The 18178-nt window shown below is 36.3% G+C and overlaps 2 protein-coding genes across 4 annotated transcripts; both read left to right on the forward strand.

The window, feature by feature from the left end:
- The first annotated feature begins 1598 nt into the window (after positions 1-1598).
- On the forward strand, positions 1599-11895 carry LOC112286739 (sister-chromatid cohesion protein 3). 2 transcript variants are annotated; one of them, XM_024528945.3, is made up of 24 exons: positions 1599-1740; positions 2075-2353; positions 2618-2702; positions 2792-2900; positions 3095-3207; positions 3334-3426; positions 3613-3773; positions 4117-4353; positions 4675-4819; positions 5194-5372; positions 5472-5596; positions 5792-5919; positions 6027-6203; positions 6624-6785; positions 7000-7200; positions 7490-7627; positions 7866-8066; positions 8278-8422; positions 8646-8758; positions 8914-9057; positions 9569-9834; positions 10077-10198; positions 10401-10846; positions 11186-11895. In XM_024528945.3, the coding sequence occupies exons 2-24, from the start codon at positions 2277-2279 to the stop codon at positions 11324-11326; spliced, it is 3708 nt and encodes a 1235-aa protein (XP_024384713.1). In that variant the 5' UTR covers positions 1599-1740; positions 2075-2276; the 3' UTR covers positions 11327-11895. The 2 variants fall into 2 exon arrangements, with proteins under 2 accessions (XP_024384713.1, XP_024384714.1); XM_024528946.3 differs by having other exon boundaries at positions 2795-2900.
- A 2997-nt stretch (positions 11896-14892) lies between these two features.
- Positions 14893-17054, forward strand: LOC112286408 (uncharacterized). 2 transcript variants are annotated; one of them, XM_090252941.1, is made up of 4 exons: positions 14893-15312; positions 15627-15697; positions 16251-16422; positions 16584-17054. In XM_090252941.1, the coding sequence occupies exons 3-4, from the start codon at positions 16261-16263 to the stop codon at positions 16899-16901; spliced, it is 480 nt and encodes a 159-aa protein (XP_090109067.1). In that variant the 5' UTR covers positions 14893-15312; positions 15627-15697; positions 16251-16260; the 3' UTR covers positions 16902-17054. The 2 variants fall into 2 exon arrangements, with proteins under 2 accessions (XP_090109067.1, XP_090109068.1); XM_090252942.1 differs by having other exon boundaries at positions 14904-15323.
- The last annotated feature ends 1124 nt before the right edge of the window (positions 17055-18178 follow it).

The raw sequence follows: 18178 nt of genomic DNA on the forward strand, positions 1-18178 counted from the left end.
TTTTAAGTAATTTATTATTTATATTTTGTATGTATATATAATTAGCTTAAAAAAATTACTATTGTCTTTCTACATCATATATATTAAGAAATTAAGAATTAAGAGCCATACTTATTTTTTAATAACATAATTACTTAATAAGATATATCTATACATACATACATACATATATATATATATATATATGTGTGTGTGTGTGTGTGTGTGTATGTATTTGCAAACACTAATATGCACACAAATATACCAATTTTCTTTTGTAAATAAATATAGATGTGTTTTTTGAATTTAATTAAACTTTATTATTATTATTATTATTATTTATATATATTTAATTTTTAGTAATAAATTGGTACTTAATTTCATCAATTACAGAGTAATAAATAATGTTACGATTAAAAAATGTTTAGTAAAAATTATAATTTAGGAGAAAAGGAATGGAAAAATAATTTTGGTTTGCTATTTTTTTATTTATATAAATTTGTGCTTCCAAGAGATTAGTTTTAAGAGAGAAAGTAATCACTCCAGTGCAAGAGATGTTACTGGTAAGAAAATCATTAACAACTAATATTTGTATAAAGATTTTCAAAATGTACTTGAACCTCAGTTCACGAGTTTTATTTTGAATTTGTAATTCGTCAAAACTTAAACTGTCAATTTAACATCTTTTTAATGTAAGTTAAAGTTATCTTATATTCAGAAGTGAATACTTACATTTAATATTTAAATTAAATACATTTTATTATAATCTGAAATTTCTGTTATCTCTTGTTTATTCTGAATCATGCAATACAAGTTAATTGATTAAAAAATTGTGCTTTATTCAATGAAGTTGTGTAATATTGCAATATATAGTATTATTCTTTAATTAGATAATAGCCATGTTGAAACACAATTTTGATTATATATATATATATATATATATATATATATATCTACAGCAATTTAAAAAAATCTTAATAACTATCATAATAAGGACATGTGTAATGAGTATGATTTTTACTAAAAATACATCTTATTATGTGTAACTTTGATCAGTTAGTGATATTTTAGTTTAATAAACTTTTAATTTCAAATTTAAATATTATAGAACTCAAAATTAAAATATTCTATAAGTTATATACATACACAGACACACACTTATCATTGAAAATTAGTTATTGGTTTATAACATGTTTTATGTTTACTTCTACATCGTTTGCAAGCACAATAATTTGAAGAAGTTGTAGATGTTCACTTCCCAATTTTTTCCACATTTCATTATTATTTTGAAAATGTTGATATTGAAACGGACTGAAAATAACTACATCCCCAAAGAGATAACTATACATTCTTCCATCGTTTTAGCAATGCTGATTATCCATCCAAAGGTGTTCCGTAATCAATTAATGGGCAACGTACCCCTTCCGTAACAGTGTATTTTATCAACAGGTGATTCCACAACGCATTCTTCTCGAAACCTGTCGTGGACAACCGTCAACGACAGTTCCATCCAAAAAGTTCCACTCCACAGAAGCACGGAATCGTCGTCTTGTAGCTTTCGCTGAGAGAACCTTTCTCATCACGACCTGCGACGAACACTCCGTCCCGACGTATCCAGCTCTCGCCACTTCCCGCCCTTTCCTACGCCTCCTCCTCCCCCTACCCCCCGCCCCCGCCCGTGCGCGTGAACCTCATCGCGCTCGCTCGTGAACCCCTGCTCACTCGCATTTTGTTCCTTCAATGCAAGCGCCGCAGCTACAGGTGAATTTTTATTCCTTTTCTTCGTCGTCTTAGTTGTGATTTTTTCAGGAGGTTTTGGAGTGTTGGCATGATTGTTGTGTTTGTGCGGTTGTTGAAGGATGTGGAGTGATTAGGATGGTTTTGCTGACAGTATTTGTGTGGCATGTGTAGCAATATTTTTTGTAAGTGATGTCTGTGGTAGAAATGTATCGTATTAAATTAGCGGTGTTAGGGAAGTGCTCTTAGATTTCTAGCTACTGTTATTCTATTCCTGTCGGGCTGTCTAGTTGCGCGAGGTTGGTTTCAGTTTTTTTTCCCAGTTTTTCTTATTCTAGCCTACGTGCGTGTTGTACAGGCACGCTGATCAGCTTTTTGCGTCAGTGCATTTCAGCGGTGTGATGAATTGTTTGCGAGGTTGAAGGTGTTTCCAGGAATCAGATGACGTAGGCTGTAGAAGTTCACAGAAAGTGCTCATAGGGTTGAGCTAAAGCTGTGATAGCACGGGAGGCCTACGCGCAGTTAATCATTTCTGAGAAGTTATCAGGGCATTTAAAAAGATGGAGGGGACTCCGGTGGCTGAGAGTCACAAGAGAGATCGTCGCCAAGCAGTGCTGAATTCCCAATTAATGAAAGAGTGAGTGTGTAGGATTGCTTGACATCGTGGCTTTATTGTATTTTATTTAAAAACCTACTTGCTGAGTGAGTGCTGGTGTCGGTATGTAAGTCTAGTCGTTCTATTCTGGCATGAATTTATGCTCCATTAAATATTTTCAAGATGTGTCGTAGCTCAGTTGTGTTCGTGCGAGAGTATTTTTCTGTGCAATGCTTGAAAGCGAAATTGCACATTTCACTCCTGCGAGCTAATTCCTCAACATTCCAAGCACTCTCAAACTCGCAGGCTCATGGAATCTAGTGAGGAGGAGGAGAGTGATAAGGATGATTTGGATGATGAACCACCAAGAAAACGTGCGAATTATGGCCAGGTACTGTCTAGTTCCTGAATTTCCTTATTTCTCTTGTTGTGAGTTGCTCTGCGTGTACTAGTAGCTATTTTTTATTATGAATTGTTCAGAAGCACTCTAAGAGAGGCGGGGAAGGCGAGAAGGACAGTTCTGCGAAGACTAAGAGGCCGTACAATCGTACAGCTCCAAAATTTGACATCGGGACAGCAAGTTTGATTGGTAAGATTCGTCTTCTTTGTAGTTCTAGAATATTAGTTCCACACAGCTGCTCTGACTATTTTGAAATGGAGCTGAACAGGTTTGAAACGCTCCCCCGACGCTCCTGTCCCTCATACATATTCAGCTTGAGGTGTTGAGTACTGACTTTTTTATTTCTATTATCACTGATGCTGTATTTTTGTTTCCTTGATCAGATATCATGAAGCATAAACCCAAATATGTCAGTGATGCAGCTATAAAATGGCTCGAGCGCTACGAGGCCAATCCTGTTGACGGCTTGAACGAGCTGCTTTCCACAATGTTTGAGGTCGATTTTTATTTCTTAGATCATCTCGTTCTGATGTATCTGTTCGTGCAGTTCTGGTGTTGAGTTTTATTAAAAAATAAACAAATGAAACAGTCATCGTTTAAGAATTTGTATTCCGATCCGCAGGCATGCGGTGTTACTCTGGACTTGGATGAAGCCTCGTACGTGGATCTCGATGTCGATGATGTAGTGAAAGAAATGCTTTCAAAGGCAAAGCAAGTATCCTTTCATGCGTAAAAGTTCTGTTGCAGACATGACCTTTTTATAATTAACATTGAATGCAGTTTAAGAAGCAGGTGACAAGCAAGACTGGGTTAACTTGGTTGATCTATTTATATTCAAAACCTAGTGTGTGCCTGCACGCGTATTTTGTTGGGAGTTTTTCATCCTTGATTCAATGCCTAGGGTCTCGTTGAAGATCACCTGGGGGCTAAAAAAGATGGACGAGTGTTCAAAGACAACCTACTTTCTTTTTGGGACACTGTTGTGTGCGAGTCCCAGGAGGGTGCACTGTTTGATCAGCAGTTGATGGAGAAGTGCATGGATTATGTCATTGCTCTGTCTTGGTATGTCGTTATGAAGCATTTCTCTTCCTTTTTTCTTCATCTTATGAAATATTTGGTTGAGCTTGAGATTACAGAATAAGAGTTACGCAGTATCTACTCAGCACACCTTTGTTTGTTTCGCTTCAAATTATGCTTGAGGTTTTATTACTTAACTTTTGCATCCTGCAGAGGTAAGTTTGTGATCGTTGGTTTGCTGCTCAAAACCATCGGGTTTTCACTTCAGAAGGATCTGAGGCAATCATCTCATTGCAAAAATACACCCTCCTCTGGACGTCTTTTTAAGGAAAAGTTGCCTTGATCTCCAACATAACACTGGGTTTTGGTTGCTGCATGTGGTTGCCAGCACTCCTCCAAGGATTTTTCGCCACGTTGCTACTCTGATAGGATTGCAGTTGGTGACCTCTTTTGTTTCCGTTGCGAAAACTTTAGGACAGTCTCGAGAGACTGCTCAGCGTCAGCTGAATGCAGAGAAAAAGAAGCGCAAAGAAGGGCCACGTATTGAAGCTCTTAACAAGCAGCTATCAGAGAAGCATGAGAAGATAACTATGGTTGAGGAGATGATGAGAAAGATTTTCACGGGGTATGTATATCTGTTTCTCTGTAAGTTGGAATGTATATTTAGATGTGACTTAGGAGCCAGGCCGTAGTTAGGAAAAAAAATAAAATAAAATAATAATAATAATAAATAATTGAAAGTGTTTATTTGATAAGTCTCTTCATACTTAGATTTTGTATAAGTATCATGTTTTGTTGTAATGGAAATGTCCGTGCATAGAGTATTTGCGATTAGAAATTGTCGAGAGTCATAGTTCTCGGAGTTTTTGTTTTTAAGAATGTTTTCTACTAGCCCTCTAGATTACCTTGTTAATGGCTGAATTGAGTTAAAATATGGCTGGTACAGGCTTTTCATGCACCGGTATAGAGACGTTGACCCTGAAATTCGGCAGGCTTGCATCAGTGCCATGGGGTGCTGGATCGTCTCATACCCTTCATTATTTCTTCAGGATTTGTATTTGAAGTATATTGGCTGGACATTGAACGACAAGGTTTGGCCTACATTCCCTAGGCTGTTTTGCTTGTTTCTTTCTTGCATCCGGCAGTATCTTTCTCATCTAAAGAACGTGAATTTGATTTTTCACTGATGATTAAATGGATCATATACGTACTGAATGAGTTTTTGATATATCACAAGTTCTTCAAATATTTCTCCTTGCTGAGTATGATGACAACCCAACTTTTTCGCAGGTAGCAAAGCTTCTTAAGTTAGTAGAATACCCTTGAGAGGGAGTTACTACGCTATTACATCTTCTTACTGTTGTTCACATTCCCCACTGGTCAGAGGTTAATCGAAAACATACTCCGATTGGTATGGCTTTGTTGTGAATCTGACAATCAATGTATATTGGTTGAGTTCATGCAGAATGCAGCAGTTCGAAATAGCTCTATTGGTGCACTTCAAGCCCTGTATGCGGTTGATGATCATGTCCCATCACTCTCTTTATTTTCTGCGCGGTTTTCGAATCGCATGGTAGAGATGGCAGATGACGTGGATTTGACCGTTGCTGTGAATGCCATTGGGTTGCTTAAACAATTACTCAAGTAAGTGGATTTGACTTTTAAAAGATGTGTTTTTCATGATCTACTTTGACGTCCAAAAGATTGGTTCACAGTTATTAATGCTTATTCCGTATTATGTAGGCATCAACTTCTGAACGACGAGGAACTTGGTTCTCTTTTTGATCTACTTATTGATGAAGCCCCTCAAATTCGACATGCAGTGGGAGACTTGGTGTTTGATCATCTGATTGCCCAGTCTTCAGAAGGTTTGGTAGTCTACATATGTGTTGATAAGTGGTTTCGTGATGTTAGGTGCCTTAGTTTGGGAAGTTGTGAGGAGATCCTAACTAGTCCATTTGGAAAACTTTTCTTTACTGTGGTGCTCATATGTTTTTGTGCCTCTCTTTTAAATCCATTTATTTGGCTACTGAGTTCTGGTAATGTACTGGAATGAATTTCAGGAGAGGATGATGAAGATTTAACTGCTCAGCTTGAACGGGTTTTAAGGATATTAAGGGAATTCTGCGCTGATCCAATTTTGTGTGATTACGTTATTGATGCACTTTGGGATAAGTGCTCAGCAATGAAGGTGAATGAAATCTGTTTCCATAATTCGTTGCTGTTCTTGAATGTCTTTTCGATTAATAGACGTCACTCTTGTGACCTTACGATGTGGTTCAAACTTGAGACTTCCAGGATTGGAAATGTATGATAACTATGCTATTAGAGGATACCACCAGTAAGGAACTCAATGAAGAGGACACCACTATACTTGTGCGGGTTCTATTGGCATCTGTGAAGAAGTCAGCTGGTGAGAAGATAGTTCCTTCTGCTGAGCAGCGCAAGACACAAACTTTTACTAAAGCTCAGAGGGTACGTCTCCAATTTCATTTCTACGCAGCAGTAGTGAGTGGAAGATACGGTCATTCACGTTTTAGGCTTCATCGTCTCCTGGTGGTTGTTATTCATGCAGGATCGTTCCCCAGGGGTTTTGCATCAGCATGTGGTTAAAAAGTAGTCTATCTTTTTTTTTAAAGTTCTGGCTTCTCCTGTGTTGGCTTGTCCTGTCTACCTCAATATTCGAGTTTAAAGTTTGAACACACTAAACGATTCGGCAAGCCGTTATCCTCCAGTTTCTAGCATGCCAAAATTGGGGGGAAGTGGGAAGTAAACTCCGATTTAAATGACCATACCTTTTCAGCAGAGTCGGTTTGTAGTTATCAGGAAGCCCAGTGAGTGGCAAATCCTGATTGAGCTGAATCTGTCTAATTTGGTCAATTAAATGAATTACAGGAGGTACAAGAGAACAGAAAAAAGGAGATGACCTTAGCTATGGTGAAATCTCATGCCAAGCTGCTACGCAAGTATCTGGCTGACAATGCCAAGGTTGCTGCAATTATTGAGATTGGCATGTACATGCAGCTTGACTTATACTCTTTGAAGCGTCAGGAACAGGTAATTACTGGACTGACACTAGCGTATAAATGTCGTCTTTTATTCTCAGGTCGAGCTGCTACTGTCTTATGTAGATGAACACGTGAATTAGGTGGGCATTTGAAGAGCTCGGTGTAATATCTGGTGAATCGTTATAAGACTCGGCCGCAGTTTGAAATGCATACACCTGATTTATTTCTCTCCTGGTTCACTTGTTTGACATTCTCTGACGCAGAATTTCACAACCTTACTTCAACTCATCAAAGAGGCGTTTTTTAAACATGGAGATGAAAACATACTGAAGACTTGCGTAAAAGTATTGTCATTTGCTGCAAGTGAAAGCCAAGGTGATTTGCAAGATTCTGCCAATCAGATTCTCAAGGAAACAGCTGATGACCTCTTGGTGAAACTGCGGTCAGCAATCACACAGGCAGTGGTAAACTTACTTAAAACAGCCTACTTAAATGAGCGCGTCGGTTTTTGCATCTAATGGGTTCTTCATGTAGAACATTACATTCATATCCAATCGCTTTTTTTTTTTTTTTTTTTTTTTTTTTTTTTTTTTTCGATTTGATTTCGTTGTCCTTTTAATCGACTGCAAGAGAATTGGATGGTTTTTTTAATTGAGTATTATATCAACTTCTGGTGACTGGACGATTCTTTTTGGTCAGTGATTTAAAAAGGCTTTGTTTTCCTCTATGAAATTGTATATTATGTCATGACAGGAATCAGAAGACGAATATTCATTGGCTGTGAATTTAAGGCGCCTTTATCAGCTGCAACTGGCAGTAAACTTCTCAGATAATCGCCTCTTTACTGACCTACTGGGTATCCTCAATGACTATAGCAACTTGGAGGATGAGGTAATGTATGCGTTCTCTTTTCAATTCTATGCATGATCATTTTACCAGATCCTCTTGATGCAAGTTGCAAAGTATGTCCTTGCAAGTATTTCGTCATTTTGTTGAATCTTCATCACCTTCTACAAGGTCTATCCTTATCACTTGAGAATAATCCGTTGGTTATATATATATATATATATATATATATATATTTTTCAGTTTCGTTTTTCTTTAAAAATAAAGCTTTGTGATACTTCAGGTGATACGTTTGGTGTTGTTGAACGTGTTCCTACATCTGGCGTGGGCTTTGAAGTCGATTGATCTCGACAATCCTGATGAAAATTTTGTGAAGGAAGTGGTCACAAAGAGAAACAAATTTATGGAGCAGTTGCAGAGCGTACTTCAATCTCTTCTAGAGAGCTGGGAACAGGACGATGCTCGCTACATCTTGACTTGCACTGTATGCCCTCTTAATTTGTGCCTGGCAGCATGTTGCTTTTCAGTCTTGAAAAACTACTGGGGTTGTGCCGACTTTGTGCCGTACTTATCAAGCAGTATTCACATTGTTATTAAGATATCTTGTTTTTGCTGCTCAATCTATGTTCGAAATGTCTATGCAAGTCCTAAGTCTTCATAGGAGTTTCTGACTCATCTTATGTGGTGTCAAGCAGATGTGTGCTGTATTATCAGATTTGTGGTGCTTATTCAGTCGGGCCAAATTAGAAGGCACCAAATTGCAGGCTTTGAGCTTCTGCCCCTCCAAACAAGAGCTGCAGCAATTTTGGAAGCTTTGTGAACATCGTCTAAATGCCCCTGGTACGAAGACTTTTCTTGTTCTGCTCGTTTTTCACTTCGAAACGCCTTGTTTGCTCAGAGTACTGGCTTTTACAAAAACATTTACAGCTTTATCTAGAAAATATTCATGCATCAAGAACTGAAGTCTAGTGGATATTACAAGAGTTTCCCTCGTAAAGTTTGGGACGAAACTCTCCTACTGTTCCAAATCAAAATCTTTTAACTCGAGAAGCCGATGGTGCAGATGGTAGCGAGGAAGAGATACCAGAGGAACCTAAGGCTGTTGAATATATGAATGAAAAGGATGCTATTGTGGCATGCGCAGCAAAATTGATTGCTCACGACATGGTTCCTAAGGTAAACACTTACACTCTCTCCGAATGAACTATTCTTTCAAGAGAGAGAGAGTGAAAAGTACAATTAGCTTGTTGGTTTGTATATGATTGCAGGCTTCAATGCAACAGATTTTCTAACTAATATCGTATTTATTCTTCGAATTTCTGATTCCTCAGGATTACCTTGGACCTGCCATATTGTCGCACTTTATGCTCCATGGAAAGACTGTGGAGGAAACAGTGAAACAGCTACTGACACAAATTAAAAAACACAGCAAACTTGAAGAACTTTCGCATATCTACCTCGATGCCATGAAGCGGGTACTCTCTCTTCTCGATATGGTTGTGTTGAGTTTTAGGAAGCGGAATATTTTACTTTTTCATGGTCTATTTTCCTTTCCTAGGTACCGAGAATTTACTTCCTGTTTTAACTCGTTCAGCTCGCTAGTATCCGTATTAGGAGGCAGAGTCTACCATTGTCTTGCTGGAGGAAAGAGGGCTTGCTTGCTTACCGGTAAAAGACATGAATTTGTCTATATAATGTTTATATATATATATATATATACATAATCTTTTGGGTTTTGTAAGAGATTTTAAGACTCTCACTCGGGGATTTTTGGAAGATTTTCTTCTTTTTGAAAAGTACACATGAATTGTATTAGACGAAGTATAGTACGGAACTTCAGATTGTGCGTGTTTCATCGGAATATGTAGATGTTGTATTTTCTATGCTACTCTCTATCCCTTACCTGTTGCAGATCACTCTTCCAGTTCTACCTTACGTAGAATGATCATACAAATATCTGATATTGTGAAGCTGGAATTGTGATAGGCGTACGAAAGGCACATGGAAGAGGTCGCGGGAAGCGATGGGGATTTGACCCGTACTGAATCTTATGTAGCATGCAAGGAACTTGGGGATCGCCTAGCAGGAACATTTTTCGGGTTTCAAAGAAAGGAATTTCGTCCTAGTATTTTAGGTATTGTTAAGGGTGGCATCGATTTTGCTCTAAGTGATCCTCCAAAGCGAGTTTCTTTTTTGGAAGTGGGGGTTTTGCAGTTCGTACAGAAACTACCAGCCGCTGACATAAAGGAGATGTGAGGACTCCCTACTATCTTGCTTGATTTTGGGAATCAGCTGTTATGAAGCCTTGATTGCAAAAATATTTTGTTTAGCGGGTTGTTTTTAGTATAAACGTCATTTTCTTCAATCAAGTCGCTAGAATTTTGGAACGGGTGTTATGTTAGACAGAGGAGTACTTGTCTCTCTAGTTCAAGTGAAGTTCTTGCTTGTGATGGTACAGTTGAGCTGTTGACGATGACTCTTTACATATGTGCAGCGCGGCTAATGTGGAAGGTAAAGCGGAGGAATTCGACATCGATGCGGATCCTGATGGATGGCAACCTTACTCGTCATTCGTTGACGCTCTTCGGGAGAAGATTATACGCGCTGAACCGACTGGTAAGGGGTTATATTTTTTCAGCTACATTTTGTCATTATCAATATCATTATTATTACTATTATTTCTATGTGTCATATCCATTTCCTGCATCGTCAGGGTTCTTGCTGTTTCATAGATTAATACAAATTTTCTTTGCCTATCTACGTTATTCTATGTCCACGCCTATTTCAAGTGGTTCGTTGTGGCTGTACAAATCAACAGAGAGAGAAGCCGGAAGACCTCCGAGACCTGGTAGAAAAAAACGCGATTTGAAAGGTAAGAAGCTATTTGAGAATCCAGAAACAAGTAGTGAGGAAGAGTCGCCTCCAAGTGAGTCCGAGGATGCCGCTGAAGAGGACGACGATGATGATGACAACACACCACTTTTTCATGTTCGACATACAATGCGTCGAACAGCTAGCAGCAATAGAAACGCACAAAAGCGTCCTCCGCGTACTCCACCGTCGAAAGTCCGAGAGCCTGACTTAACACAAGCAACGTCAGCTGAGATTACTCTTGAAGAGCAGGAGGTATCAGAGGAGGTATTTGGCAGAGGACCATTGAGTCCTGATGATCCATTGATGATAGGCTCTGCAACTGAAGAACAACTTCCAGTTATGCAGTTTGGTGAAGTCGATTCTAATGCAACCCGTGGTGAACTCAGCAAGGTGAGAATGTAATGTCTCGTTTTTGTCTCATGTTTCGTTGAAGGGTTGTCTACCTCTCCGTTTATGAATCCCTCTCATAATAGCCATTATCAGAGAAATTAGTCGGCAATTGGAGCGAATGATCGTCACGGCATAACCCTCACAAACTTCGATCAAATCATTTCCTGCATTTAATGCTTTAATTTTTTTTTTCAGACACTCACAGGATACATTCTAGTGGATGAGGTGGTCTGTACGGTGAAGAATCCGGGTGTAAACGATTTTATTGCGTTTAACTTTTTACAGGGTTTTCATTTTCCCATGGAAGCTCATTTATTAAATCAACTCTGCTCCTTGCAGGAAACGGAGGAAGCGCAGGATCCTTACAGCACTGCAGATGATGCACCACAGGCTACTTCTGTTAGGAGCAAACGTCCAGTATCTTTTTCATCTGATGATGAGGACGACCAGCCTGCTGGAAAGAGGGCACGGCCAGAGTAATATCCTGCCTCGTTAGTTGCTCTAGGCGACCATTCACTGATTGTTCATGGTAACCTATGGCGGTCTTCGGCGATTCTTGCTTTTCTTGACATAATAGGAAAAGATCCTGCAAATGTACATCTCGTGAATCTGACCCTCTGCCTCTGCGTGGGGCTGTGCCTTGGTTCTTTAGCTTAAAACTCTCTTCAGCTCTATATCATGAGCTAGGAAAGAAAAAAATTGCTGCTATGTTACGTTAGCCACCCTTCCTTCGACTTGTACAGGCTTGAATCAAGCAAGTCATTGTGGAAGCTGTCTTTCACAGCATGTACATTCATTTCCGTGTTTAACAATAGAACTGTCTTAGTGCTCGATATTGTGTAGGGGGGACAGTTGGCATTGTTTTATCAATTGAACTCCTTCGTTACTGAACGTACCTTATGTGGTTATTCGTTTGCCGACCCCTAGTTCGTTTTTGAATAGCTGGGAGTTTCTTGTCTTGGTGTAACAATAGTTTGATCGCAGACTTTGCGACATTTTGCATCCAGTAAGTGGGAGGTCTATTTCTAATTAAGAATTTCATTGCTGAATCTAAATCTATGAAAACATATCCAAAGCTAATTTCTTAACCTTCAAATTGATGAATTATTTTTAGAGAATTGGTATTTCTACCCTGAGTATTACTATTTCTGTAAAGCGTTGTGATGCATCCACAAGACGAAACCACCATTGTTGTGGTTTTGTGATTTGTTGTTTTTCAACTTTACTTGGGTGTTTTGGAAGGAAAATCTATGCTCTTTGAAGACCCATGCTTGGTGAGTTGTAGTGAAAGCAAAGATGTTGGACATTGCTAATGTTGGATTTCATTGTTGATAAAGACAAAGGGCTATTGGGGTATTGATCAAAGAAAAATTGCCTTGATCAAGTTACTAAACCATTGCCACATCAATAATAACGATGGCAATGTGGAAGGTGCAACACAAGTTACAAAGCCATTGCTACAAGATTAAAAACAATGGCAAATGTAGAAGGTGCAATACAATGTTGGGTGAGTATAATAAAAGTTTGGATAAAAATATCAATTTATAATTATTATCATTTTTATTGTGTATAAATTTAGGAGAACCTTAAATAGATTCATACTTTTATTATATAGATCTACTTTTGGTAAAAAATATGGTAAATGATGAATGTGGTTGGTTTTTATTGACTACAGATTTAATAGTGGAAAAATGAATCTACATGTCATTATCTTTTTTCAAGATGGTAAGAATAGATAGATTAATTTAGTGAAAACTTGGATTTATTTAACATTCTCCTAAATTTAAGAAAATGTTAAAATGACCTACATATTTTCTAAATTGACCCATCCTATTGTAGGGAACAAGGGAGAACAAAAGGAAGGTCAAGATGAAGAAAGCCAAGAACAAAGTGAGTGGGGATTGGAAACGAGGGGAGTAAAGATGAAGACCATGATTGTTATGATGGATTTTGGAGATGATCCATTTTTCTAATGATGGTTATAATATGATGGATCAATTTAGTAAATGAGTGGGTTATTTTAACATTTTCTTAAATTTATCACCCTTTCACATATCTTAAATTTAAATTATAATTTTCAATAGAACTTATTTACTAACAAGAACTATTATTTATATGATTTAATAATGATGCCATTTAAAAAAATAATTTATTTTTAAAACTAAAAATATTTATACAAATAGTAGATTAATATTTTAAGAAATATTTGAGAATAACAATAATTTTTTAAAATAATTACTCTTCTATAATTTTATTTATTATAGTAATACTAATACCAAAACCAAAACTTCAAAAATCAACTGTAAGAACATCTAAAGAGTTGATAAAAAAACATAAAGAAAGAAAAGAAGAAAGATTTCATGTATGCAATTATAAGCCAATATTCCAACAATGACAACCCCCTCTTTTATTGCATTCTAGCCTCAAATGTTTCTCCTTTCCATATTGTGTTGGTAATAGGTGTTACTATGGTAACACCTTGAGCCTATGGCTAGATGGCATTCTATATTATTAAATCAATTTTATATGAAAGTATATAAAAGAGGTATTTTAAAGCAAGATATACCTTATACATAGCAAACTTTACTCCTAAGAATAAATAAAATTTTATAAAATAAAGATGATATGTTAGATAACTAACCAGTTTACTAATTATTTAATCTTGTAAATTTTTATTTAGTCTTATAATAACTATTTTTTTATTGTTTATTAGAAGTATAAGCTCTTATAAAAATAGCATTCCTAATAGTTGCAATGGAAGTCTTCCTAAAAAATATAAGATCAAATCCGTATTAAGCATTGAAAATTAAAAAAGATCTAAGTTACAAACTTATTTTGTAGCATTATAAGACATTATATAACATTAAAGAAAATAAAGTAACATATTGATATATATATATATATATATATATATATTTATACATTTACACACATATATATTGAAATATTAAAATTTTAAATATATATAGATATATACATATCCACAGACACATAAAAAAAATTAGGTTCAATGTTCTTTAATAAAAATGTTGTATTTAAATTAAAATACTAAAATATATTTAAAATATTAAAATAAATGAAAAGCATAAAAAAAAATATATATTGAAACATCATTAGTGATACATATTGATTAGAATAATATTATTATAAAATTATAGTATAGATAAATCAATAATTAAAATAAATAACAGTAATATAAAAACCTTCATGATATCTTTTATATTATTATATTTGTATTTTAAAAAAACGCAATTCTTCTACACATATACAATTGTATTGGAAAAGATAACATAATTGAAGTTATGACATATATTTAAGTTAGTTTTTAGTTGTATTTTAATAATAATTTATAAATTTTATTTTATTACAAGTTTAAAATTGAAAATATAATATTTAATAATTTATTTTTAGAAATATATATATATATATATATATATATATATAACAATACATATATATAAAATTGTACATAATATTAATATTTTTAAGTGTTTTAGTTTTTACAATTTATAATATTAATACAATTATTTTTTTCAAATAATCAATTGATTAAATATCGAAGTTAAAAAGAATATTAAGTATTTTTCTATTTTTAGAAATTTAATAGTGCTAGGAGCACCTTTATACATTTAGTAAAATATTGTGTTCATGAAGATAATGTACAAGAACTACTAATTCAAAATATATTTTGTCAAAATTCATATAAAAATAAATAAAACAAAAAATATACTGTAAAAATTTCTTCAAAAATGAGAAATATTTATAGTTTAATTTTCATTCTTTAAAATATTTACATTTTGATACTATACAAAATTCAGCACCTGTGCATGTGAATGTGGATTCAGTTCGGGCCCAATGAGGAATGGCTTCTGAGTTCCCAACCTACCGCCGTCCATACTGCCCGCCCCCTGGTTCCCCTACGTTCCCTCCCTCCTCCAGAAATCTCATCAGCGGTTGAGATTGCATCCGAGCCGCAGCTGCGATCCGACAGCCCACGATGGCGGTTTCTGCAATACGTAGTGACGAGGGGTGTCTGGTGTGCTTTTACGATGTTTTGGCACTAGTTTGATGATTCAGACCTCGACCTCGACCCAGCAAGGAGAAGCTCGATCGTGTCGATACTCTATCGTTAGAGCTCGAGCTCTAGCTCGCAATTGTCTCTCACGAAGGCTATTAAGCATCTGCGAATCTAGAAGGGAGTCTGTCTTGTAGTTCAATCGCGACTCAGGGTTTATTGCTAGGTTTTGACTCGAGAGGTGTGTACAATCAGGCTCGAGAGTGGTCAATTTCCTTGGGATCAGGGCCGATTTCGTAATTGTAGCCTCGATCGTGCAGCGCGAGGAGGAGGAGGAGGAGGAGGAGGAGGAGGTGGTTCTAGAACTTCGAAGAGGAAACGATTTTTGCTCTGAGTTTGGCTGTGGGAATTGTCACCCGCAGCAACTCACGTTTGTCTTACTTGCTTTCCAGTACGTGCAATGTAAAGTTATGCACTCTGAATTGTACGGTGATATGATATCGTGTGAGGAGTGTGGTGCCATTTTTTGAACAACGATCGTAGCATTGTCTCTCGTGATTTGTGAGAAATTGGTGTGTTTAGGGTTTCCAAATTTTGTGATAGGAGCGATGGTTGTTGGCGTAGTTCATTCTTTTTAAAATGAATTCTTCACCTCTGGTTATAGCTGCGAAGTAGTTCTTGAAGCCTCCTGACCTGAGATTGGTTAAGAGGTGGTTCACAATTTGTGTTAGTTTGGGTATAACATTTCGAACCTATGTGGTGCAGGGGCTAAGAGATATATTCGGAGTTGACTTTAACATGTGAATCTAGGATGAGTTTTCATTGGATTTGAAAAGGTACATTCTTTTGATTAATTCACTAGTTCCAACCTTGTGTGTGAGAAGGACGTCGATGACTTTTCGACCTCTAAGGAAGTCGAAATGAGCTTTAGTTTTACTAAGTATTGGGGCTTAGTAGTCGTACAAACTTCCCTTTTTTTATTTTTCATTATTCGCTTTTGTTTGTTTGTTTGTTACTTTGGTTTAGATGCTGGAGCATTTTGAATTGTGTTTGCTGATGTTGTCGATTGGACGGGATTGAATTGGAATCGCATCAGTTTTCTGTAATAGCTGGACGGGAAGCACTGATTGTTTTGCGGGCATTAAATTATTGGACGCAATTTATAGGAAAATGTTTTTGGTGGTGGATCTTCGTTCATTTAAAAACAAGGCGCTACATTAGCAGACCCGAATTTGTTGACAGAAAAATATTTTCTTTGGTGTGAAGGCCGTTTCTGCCGAAGTATCGTTCAGTCCTATTTCATTGACGTGAATGCTTAATTACATGGGCTAAACTCGTCAGGACACTGTAATGTCCGCACTTAACGTACATTTGGTTGCCATTATGCAGGGAGTTGAAGATGTCACGTCCTATGGCTCTGGTTCTGGTGTTACTGGTGCTCGTTCTGACCAGTCAATCAGACTGGAAACAGGAAGGAACTGTTGATAATTACGATAATTACTCCTCTACTGTCAGTAAACAAGAAGTGGCTTTCATCAACCTTGAAGTAGTGAGGAAAGAGGTAAGTCCGACTCCTCATTTACACATTCAAATTGTGAAGGTGATTAAAGAAAAGCGTGAAGTAGATGGCCTCATGGAAGTATTGCGGAAGCTTGTAACCTTTTCTTTCAACTTTTACTCCCTGGATGTGGTATTGTGCCTGATCATGCATTGGTCCCGCAGATCATTTTGATGCAGGAGAAGGAAATATACGATCTGAACCTGCAGATTAAGAGCTTGAAAGAGCAGCTGAAGAAATGTCAGTTTGAGGTTCCAAGTAACTCCAGCAGCAAGGTAGCGGATTCGGAGCGACAATCACACACGCGATCAGCTCGCAGAGACGAGTTGGACGAGCCTGTTGTAGAAAAATCTGCAAAACTACGAGGGAGTAGCACGAATTCCAGAAGCAACGACTTCCCTGAACGTCCGTCTGAGTTATCAGCAACGATTGATGCCTTAGAAATAGGTGATGACGACGAGGAGAAGATTGGGGACAGGTAGACAACTGTCGGTTAAATAGTTTTGCAGATTTCGGCTTGCCTTGAAGGTGGAATTAAGTCCTGGGTTTCATCAGTGGTCTTTGTAACATAGATGTACCGAACACTTCTGGTTGTCAATGACGTACGCTGGTACTTAACACAGATGTTTTCAGAATACTGTGGTTGTCTTTTCAATAGCATGGTAACCCAGCCTTCGAGTAGTTTTTTTTTTTTTTTTTTTTTTTTTTTTTTTTTTTTTCTCTTTTTTCTTTCTGTGTGAGAGACAACTGGATTTTGTTGGCTCTTGAACACCTTGCCCATCCTCGAAACTACCACACATGAATCTATTACAAGGCTGGGCTGAGGGTTGAGGGTGCACATTTGTGTCCCTGCAAAACGTGTGATATTATTTTACCTGCATTTAGCATGTTATGTGTGACTATGAGATTACAGGGTTTGGTTGGAATTTTCAAGTGTCAATTTTGTTGATCACCTAAGACCAAAACAATGTCATGGATGGTAAATCTTTATGCAATATTTTCTATTGTATTACATTGTTACTTTTTGAATGTATTTATGTTTTGTTTTTGCTGTTGTATGCAATTGAAGTTGAAAAAGTAAAATTGAGTGGATTGCAAAAAGTTATTTTAGAAGGGCTCTTGTTACGTGATAAGTGGTATTAGTGTTTATTTTAAAGAAATTGTTGGATTGTGAAGAGGTTTGAATTCATATTTGAAACCCTTCAAATATTTTTTAATTCTTGGGTGGACTAGCATTAAATCTTTTTTAATTCATATTTTTCATTCAAGCTACTCTTAGAATGCTTAAAATAAATCTTTCCATTTTGAGAGAGATCTAGCATATGACAAAAAAATCCATAGTAGTTCTTAAAGCCTTACTTTTTCCTTAAAATTTATTCAACTTTCATGACATATTGAAATACTTTTAAGACAACTATAGAAATGAAGGACTTGTTTTGTTAAATTAAATAGATTCTATGCAAGTTTAAACATTCTTTTTAAAAAAGACATCAAAACATACAAAATTAAAACAATGTTGTTTAATTTAATCACCTTTCAATAGAACTATTTATTCATATGCAAAACACATTACTGAGTTAGTCTTTTTATAAGGTGAATGTACTATATAACATTTTTTAAATTAGAATTTTAAAGCAAATTTGAATAGTATAGACTCTAACTTGGTATAAAGTTTATTTATTAATAGATTGATATTACTTATTTATTTTTACAATTTTTTTGCAAAGATTAAGAATTTCAAAGTCTAAGACAAATTTTA

Source organism: Physcomitrium patens, chromosome 9, assembly GCF_059467195.1.
Source record: "Physcomitrium patens ecotype Gransden chromosome 9, ASM5946719v1, whole genome shotgun sequence".
NCBI lineage: Eukaryota > Viridiplantae > Streptophyta > Bryopsida > Funariales > Funariaceae > Physcomitrium > Physcomitrium patens.

Excerpts from the sequence above, each read along its gene's own strand:
- LOC112286739 (XM_024528945.3), top strand. The coding sequence starts at position 2,277 with ATGGAGGGGACTCCGGTGGCTGAGAGTCACAAGAGAGATCGTCGCCAA. Across the intron at positions 8,423-8,645 it reads ACATCGTCTAAATGCCCCTG|ATGGTAGCGAGGAAGAGATA; the intron begins GTACGAAGACTT and ends CCGATGGTGCAG. Across the intron at positions 9,835-10,076 it reads GCCGCTGACATAAAGGAGAT|CGCGGCTAATGTGGAAGGTA; the intron begins GTGAGGACTCCC and ends ACATATGTGCAG.
- LOC112286408 (XM_090252941.1), top strand. The coding sequence starts at position 16,261 with ATGTCACGTCCTATGGCTCTGGTTCTGGTGTTACTGGTGCTCGTTCTG. Across the intron at positions 16,423-16,583 it reads TTGAAGTAGTGAGGAAAGAG|ATCATTTTGATGCAGGAGAA; the intron begins GTAAGTCCGACT and ends TTGGTCCCGCAG.